At 62.9% G+C, this 7,510-nt stretch overlaps 1 protein-coding gene across 2 annotated transcripts in view; it reads right to left on the reverse strand.

Moving 5' to 3' along the window:
• POMGNT2 (protein O-linked mannose N-acetylglucosaminyltransferase 2 (beta 1,4-)) overlaps positions 1-4,082 on the reverse strand; it is a 6,759-nt gene extending 2,677 nt beyond the window's left edge. The window contains exons 1-2 of one of the 2 annotated variants that reach the window (XM_006169786.3): positions 3,014-4,082; positions 13-169 (exon numbers count right to left, since the gene is read on the reverse strand). In XM_006169786.3, coding sequence (XP_006169848.2) covers positions 13-66 — 54 coding nt within the window. In that variant the 5' untranslated portion in view covers positions 67-169; positions 3,014-4,082. Of the gene's footprint in view, positions 1-12; positions 181-3,013 lie in introns of those variants that run through there. The other variant, XM_027768784.1, reaches the window with a different exon arrangement.
• Between the last annotated feature and the right edge of the window lie 3,428 nt (positions 4,083-7,510).

Below are 7,510 nucleotides of genomic sequence, written 5' to 3' on the forward strand. Positions count from 1 at the left end.
ATGCTTCCACAGGACGGCAGCCAGCACCGACACCAGGAGGGCGTTGAGCACCGCCGACACGTGCATCCTGGCGCCGTGGCGGGGGCCCAGCAGGACGACGGCCACTGGGAGGAGCCGCGGTCCAGGGGGGCTTCACCCGTCCCATGGGCGCCCGAGGGCCAGCGACAGCCTGAGGGAGGAGAAGGAAGAGGACCAGGTGTGGGCGAGTCTCCCACGCCGTGGCCCGGCTCCCCACGCCCGCACGCTCTAACCAGGACCCGAGCAAAGGCCTGCAAAGCACCAAGTGTGAGGCAAGAGCGCGGCGGCCGGCCCGGGGCCTTCTGTTCCGGAGCTCTGGGCTCCAAGCTGTCCGGGGTAAGGGCAGCCCTTTTCCCCACTGTCCTAAGTTGGGTAAGGGCAGCCCTCTCCCTGAGAAACCCGCATAGGAGAAATGGAAGCAAATCAAACATATTTGGGACCAAAGCGAGTGCACAGTGGTTTCTCCATGGCGCCATCTGCTGGCAGGAAACGGGACTGGGCGGACCTGGAAGTCCCAGCAAAGGGCAGGGGCCTCAGCGAGCCCAGCGGGCAGGAGCGATGCCCCTGGCTCTGGCCGCGGGACCTTTCAAAGGGACAGAGATGTGATCACGGGGTGGAAAGGAAGGGGCTGAGGGGCTGTCCAGGGAGTGGATGCGAGGAGACCAAGCAGGCCAGTGCTGTGGGGTGGGCGGTTCACACACGCAGGACAGCGCCAGGTCCCGGGGTCGGAAGCGCCCTTCAGGCGCTGGGAGGTTCTCTGGGAGAGGACGGAGACGCCAGCTAGGAGCGCCCAGCTGCAAGTCTTCATGCTCATCAGCCAGGAGAGCGGAGAGTGAGGACAGGGTGGGCAGAGGGGCTGGGCCCCGCTCGCAGGAAGGCGGCACAGATGCCCGATCCTGATGACAGTTCGAGTCCCACAGTCTGCAAGTGGCTGCACTTGCACGTAAGGCCCTGTGGAAGCAAAGCTAGTCCCTTCGCGAAACTGCCAGGCACTCAGATCCCAGAGGGCCTCTGGGCTGGAGGAGGGCCCTGAGAGGGGAGAGCGGCCTCCCGCAGGCCTTTGGGACTGGGTGCCGCGGCCACCTTCACAGCTGGGTCTCGACCAGACCCGCAGCCGAGGTCACCTCAGATGCAGTGTCCCGTGTCTGCGACCCCCTCCGCGCCCACTGAATAATGAAGAGATGCGCTCGTGCCCCAAGCCAACCTGGAAAGCCGAGCCCCCCCCAAATTCCCGCATTTCCCAGGCTCTCCCTGCAGCGTCTGGCGTAGGCTAGCCGGGCTTGTGCACCCTGACTTCCCGAAGTGGCACTTCGCACCAAGACCTGCACACCTCACTGCTCGGCGTGACGTGGGGTCTCTGCACGAGCTCGTGCGATCACACACACCCCACCTGGAAACCCTCCGGCCAGCGCACTGGCGGGGATCCACGGTGCAGCTGGGTCGAACCGCATGCAACTGCTGACCCAGCAGCACCCGTGAGCAGCGTCCATGTCCGGCCATGGCATGGGGCCCCGAGGTTGGGAGGGGGAAAGAACTGAGAAATGAAGGGACAGAAAGGGTTCAAGACGGGAATGTGAGGGCAGGGAGCAGCGTCCCCAGGCGAGGCCACCCTGAGGTCCTCTGCTTTGGTGTGGGCTGGAGCTGAGAGGAACCGCTGCGGGAATGTCGGGCAGGCGCCAGGGCAAGAGGAACAGGTGCATGCGTGGACCTCCCGGGGGCCTTCCTAGCTCTGCCTAAGGGGGCTGCCAGCCCTGACTCTACAGGGTCAGCGAGCACCCCAGAGCCCAGACCTTGCCTTCTGAGCATCTTCCTCCACAAAAGGAAGCTTGGCTTCCTGGAGAAACAGCCGGTCTCAGGGCTGCGGCGGGGAGAGAGCGAGCTGTGGATGAAACCACCTGCAGTGCTGGAAAGCCGGGACGGCTGTGCCCCGCAGGGGGTGACGGGGAAGACAGGGCCAGCCGCAGGGAGCGCTGAGGCTACATGCGAGGTGCCTGCTCGACAGAATCCACTACTCCTAGTAACGGATTATGACCCACGGAAGAGAATAAACGCCCCGAGCCCGTGCTGACGGGAGAGCACGGAAGGCGACAACCTCCCCTGTGGGATACTCCAACCGGTAGCTGCAGGGGCAGTGATGAAAACGGAAGCCAGCATCTGGCCAGCGGTGGCCAGGCCCAAAGCCACGCGCGGTCCAATGGGCGCCGCATGCCCAGACGGGGTGGGCGGGGAAGGCTGCCAGGAGGCCTGGTGGCCCCTCACGGCGCCCTCTGCAGGCTGAACCTCAGGGCGGTCCAGTCATGTCCCTGCTGGGCACCCAGGGAGCCTGGGCCCCAGCCTGTGCAAGTGGAGGGAGGTGACGGGGCAGATCAGAAGGCAAAGCTCCAACGGGGAGCTGCCCTGATCCCCAGGGGCACCCGGGGGCTCCGACCAGGCATGGCGCCTGCCACCCTTTCTTCTGTAATGAAGTTATTTGGAAATAACTGCAAACTTACCAAACGGCTGCATACGGGGCGCCATGAACACGCCTCCGCTCTACCCAGATTCTCTGCCTTTTAAATGATTGCTAAGTTCTCTCTGATTTTGGTATAGGGTGCATGCACTCGCAGAAGGGTGAGAGAGTGAGAAATCGCCCGAGCAGGGAAGGCCGCACCGAGATCCTTATCCCAGACTCCCCCTGGGGCTCTGGGCACACACGCACATGCACCCTGTGTGTTTTCAAGCTGCCACGTCTGGGACTTGAACCATGGTGGGCCATCTGCGAGTTCAGCACCTTAACCACTATGCTACCTACTGGCCCCTTGGGGGGGGACTCTATGTATATGAACTCTTTTCTGAACCAATGGAAAGGGAGCTGCAGACAGCCTGCCCCTTCAGCCTCATGCCTGAGGGTTTCCTAAGAACGAACACCTTCGCTTACACGGCAGTCTATCTGCTCCCCCCACTCTGGCAGCTCCTCAGCTGGCCTCCCCGACGACCACGACTCTGGGGGACTCACCTCGGGGCAGCAGGAGGAGGAGGGACCCGGAAACGTTATCTGGGCTGGCGGCGTGCTGGTCAGACACGACCGTTGGTGAGGCCCTGGGCTCGTGTCTGCAGACCTCCCTGAGTACGCTGGGCAGGGTGGCCATGACCTGGGGAGGGCTGGGGGAGGACCGTGGCAGAGACCTGTCAGGAACGTTCTCTCTCCATCGCGCTCTCGTGGAAGAAATAAACGAATGCAAATAGAAGCGAGAGAAGCCTACAGCATGGGGGATGCTCACAGGGACGGAGTCCCCTGGCCCCCAGAGGGAAGTGGCCCCCATGCCAGCACATGTATCTTCTGGACTCCTGGGGCACTGCCCAGCAGGGTGAGGCTATTCTGGGGACAGGGCACCCTCTGACCTGACCAGACACTCACGTGTGATGGTGACAGGCACACCTGGGCCCCAGGCCCCCCCGGCCCTCGAGTGGGCCACAGTACACAAGGTTCCCTTCCACCCCGCTGGCATGGCGGTGCGGGCTCCTTAAAAGGCGTGTCGGGAGGGGGCTTCTGTGCGGGCCAGGGCCGCCAGCAGAGATGACAGGAACTGTGCATTGCCGGGGGCCGGCCTGGAAGAGGTCTGGTCACGCCAGACCCACCTGGGACGGCTGCTTCCAGGCCATGGGGTCACTTTGGCAGGACTCATGGTGTGACCCCTGAATTGGCGGTCACTGTCAACCTGCCCCATTCCAGACCCACTGACCAGACCCTCTCTGGGAGTAGGACCCTGCAAGCTGCATTTTAGTAAAGCTTCCCGGTGACCCTCACACGCCCCATGTTAGGGGAACACGCCGCCTTCTCTAACCCCCGGGTCCTGCACTGCCCAGCCTGGCACTGCCCAGCCCGGCATTGCCGCTGGCCCAGGTGGAGCTCGTCCAGCCTTTGTGGCACTGAAGCATGAGCCCCATTCCAGGCAGTCGGGAAGCCTGCCATGCCCTAAGCCTCCCTAGATCTGTCCCGGCCCGCTCCCCCACCACACCGGGTGCACGTGCACTGAGGCCAGTGCAGGCCTGCGGCCACCTCTACAGGACTCAGTGGGCAGACCAAAGCTGGCACCGGCAGACGCCCGCACGGACGGGGCGCAGGAGGCAGGGGCTGTGAGGACGCCGCACACCGCGGCTCCTCCAGTGCCCCCCTGAGGCCACCACAACCCCCCCAGGAGCTTTGGGGGCCCTGCGTAGCTGTGGCAGCTCCTTCGCCACCCTGGACGGGCCTGGCTCCAGCACAGATGTCTACTGTCACGCTGCCTGGAGCTGCGACCGAGGTGGGGACTTCAAAGGGGAGAAGAGAGACCATCAGCCCACGCCTGTCCCAACGCCGTCCCCACCCGTGGAGTGGGAGACCCGATTCCTCGCAGATGCTGGGCCCCGCGCAGGTGCAGTGGGGGTGTGGGGGCTGGAGAGGTGGAAGGGCTGACCCCACCAGGCTGGTAAGGACAGGGGATGCTGTCTTCTGGCCAGAGGGCGGAGCTAGAGCCATCGCCTGGCTTTCCGAGCACCTGCTGCGTGCCTGGCACCAGCCTAGCGCCCCGTGGCCCACCAGCACCACCTCGGCTCCTTTTAACGCGAGGATCGGGCTTAGGGGCTCGGTGCCCGGCTTCGGGTCTGAAGCTCAAGCAGGGCGTCGGGCTCTGAACCTGCCTGTGACTCCAGAGGTCCAGTTCTTAAGGCTGTGCCTGTCTCCTGACAGACTCGGAGATGACTCAGTGGCAGCGAGGCCCATCACGGGCAGTGGGCGTGGCCTCTGGAAGCCAGACCCACAGGCCCCAGCTGTAACTTAGCAACCGGCTGCCGCATCACCTCCCGGCCAGCTGCTCCGTGCGGCCCAGTCACGTGGCGGTTCCCTCCTCCACGGAGGGTCTGGGCGGCACCCAGGGGTGGTAATCGGCACCCAGGCGTGGTAGTCACCCCCCACCCTGCGCAGTGCTGTGTGGGCAAGAGCTATTTAGAATGACAAACCGCTACCTTTCGGAGCTGAAAGAACCCTTGAAAACAACCTGTTCCAACTATTTTACGAAGTGTCAAGAGGCAGTGGGCGTCCACAGACAGCCAGGACGGCCAGTGGCCCGTGGGCTCAGTCCAGGCCCCACCCCAGCTCCTAAATAAGCTGTCCTGGCCCCTCCAGGACGACACCTCGCCCAGCGCACGGCCGCGGGGTTTGCCTGGCTGCCTCCTCCTCCGTCTTCATCGCCCAGGGATGCTGCTACCTTGTAGGCTTCCTGCTCATCACAGGGGACAAGACCGGAGGGTCTGGGCGGCACCCAGGGGTGGTAATCGGCACCCAGGCGTGGTAGTCACCCCCCACCCTGCGCAGTGCTGTGTGGGCAAGAGCTATTTAGAATGACAAACCGCTACCTTTCGGAGCTGAAAGAACCCTTGAAAACAACCTGTTCCAACTATTTTACGAAGTGTCAAGAGGCAGTGGGCGTCCACAGACAGCCAGGACGGCCAGTGGCCCATGGGCTCAGTCCAGGCCCCACCCCAGCTCCTAAATAAGCTGTCCTGGCCCCTCCAGGACGACACCTCGCCCAGCGCACGGCCGCGGGGTTTGCCTGGCTGCCTCCTCCTCCGTCTTCATCGCCCAGGGATGCTGCTACCTTGTAGGCTTCCTGCTCATCACAGGGGACACGGCCTGCCTCGTGGCCAGTGATGCAGAAGCCCCTGGCGTGCCGCCCGGGTCCTGACGGGGCTTCAGGAACAGCAGACTGCAGTGCCCCTCCCACACGGGACGTACCTTCCAGGCCCCCAGCAACGCGTGGACCGCAGAATACGACCCTCCGTGCACGGTGCCACGGGTTCCCGGTCTGAGCACCTTACTGCTGCCAAGTGACCAACGGGCGGGCGGGGACTAGGCGCTGAAACCCGGCAGAGGGACAGTGACGTATGACCAGGGGACCGAGCTGGCTGGGGAGAGGTGTCCTCACCCGCGCAGGGCGCGCAGTTTAAGTCATGAATGGTTTATTTCTGTAATTTTCCAGTAAGTATATTTTGGAAGCAAAGCTGCCCTCAGGATTATTTTAGAACATTTTATTAATCATGGTTGGACACTGCTACGTGTCCTGCATGCCCGGCCTTGCGCATTCCCCACTGCGAGCCTCAGCGGGTGTTGTCACTCCAGCTCACGCTAAGGAAGTGTGTGTACTCACGGTGGTCAGAAATTTACATGGCGGGGTGCGATTCGAACCCATGTCTGATGCCAAAACTCCTATTTCCAGGTTCTGTCTTTTGCATTCATGATTTCATCCAATTAAGAAAACAAAACAAAAGTCAAACCCCAGGAATTGTGTGACCGGCAGGGCCTGGAGGGGAATATCCACTGACAGCCAGGCTGAGATTAACAAGGGCTCTTGGGGAATGGATCTTCGGTAATTTAATTTTTCTTAAAGGTTTTTGCCACAGGGCCAATGTGCTTGACAGAAGGAGACAGAGAGAAGGAAAGTGAGAAATCACTTCCAGGGAGGATGGCCACGCCACAGTCTTTTCTCCTCCATTCTCCTCTCAGGATTTTGGGGCACACACACGTTCCCTGCATGAGTTTCAAGCCACCACGTCCGGGACTTGAACCGTGCTCAGCCATGTGGGAATCCAGCACCTTAACCACTATACCACGTGCTGGTCTGGTAATCTGACCTTCTGGGCAGCTCAATATTCTCTAGAAGCCTTTGCTGACTGCTACGTATTTTCTAAAGCAAGGCTCAGAGTAGGGGCTGGCCAGCCAGGAGGCCGCTTCCAAGAAGGCTGAGCTCCTTGGATCCCAGCAGCAGCAGCACCACCGGGATGCCCGTGGCCACACTGTGTCCAGACACGGACCCTGCCACACGGACACTGCGGATCCCTCCCCACACTTCCCTTCACTCCGGGGCCCAAGGCCCAGGAACTGACCGACCGGTGTCAGGGACCCGCGTTCCTTCCTGCTCCGTCACCGGGACCTGGATTCTGTGATGTGACAGGACAAGCTGGAAGGTTTCCAGGAGGCGGGAGCCAGGGCACAGCGGGTCCCAGCCCACCTCTAGCACTTTCTACGCTTAGCAACCAGGACTCCGCCTCTGCGCAGCTCCCCAGGCAGGCCACAGGCCGGGGCTGTAACTGGGTAGGGTTCCAGGTACCCGCGGGCCTTGCCCCGCACAGCAAGCCTGGGATGACAGTTCTTTCGCCTCGGTTTCTCAGAGAGGGAAACGTTCAGAGAGGACAAGGGACTTGCTCCAGGGCACACGGCTGGCAAGTCTGGGCGCGAGAGTGAACAGGTGGCGCGGGAGCCCAGCTCGGGCCGCCCCTAGTCCGGGCAAGCTCGCCCTCGCGGCCTGAAGCCGTCCCCTCCCACGAGTGCCTGAGCACCTGGTGGGCTCCCGTCGGCGACGCGGTGACCGGGAGACGGGTGGCACCCCGGGCACGGGGTCGGTCACCCCTGGTTCCTCTCCCGAGGCCCCTCCGGCGCCGTCACGCAGGGCGTCACCCCGGCACGGCAGGTGCCGCC

Source organism: Tupaia chinensis, unplaced genomic scaffold (genome assembly GCF_000334495.1).
Source record: "Tupaia chinensis unplaced genomic scaffold, TupChi_1.0 Scaffold147500_1, whole genome shotgun sequence".
Classification (NCBI taxonomy): Eukaryota; Metazoa; Chordata; class Mammalia; order Scandentia; family Tupaiidae; genus Tupaia; species Tupaia belangeri.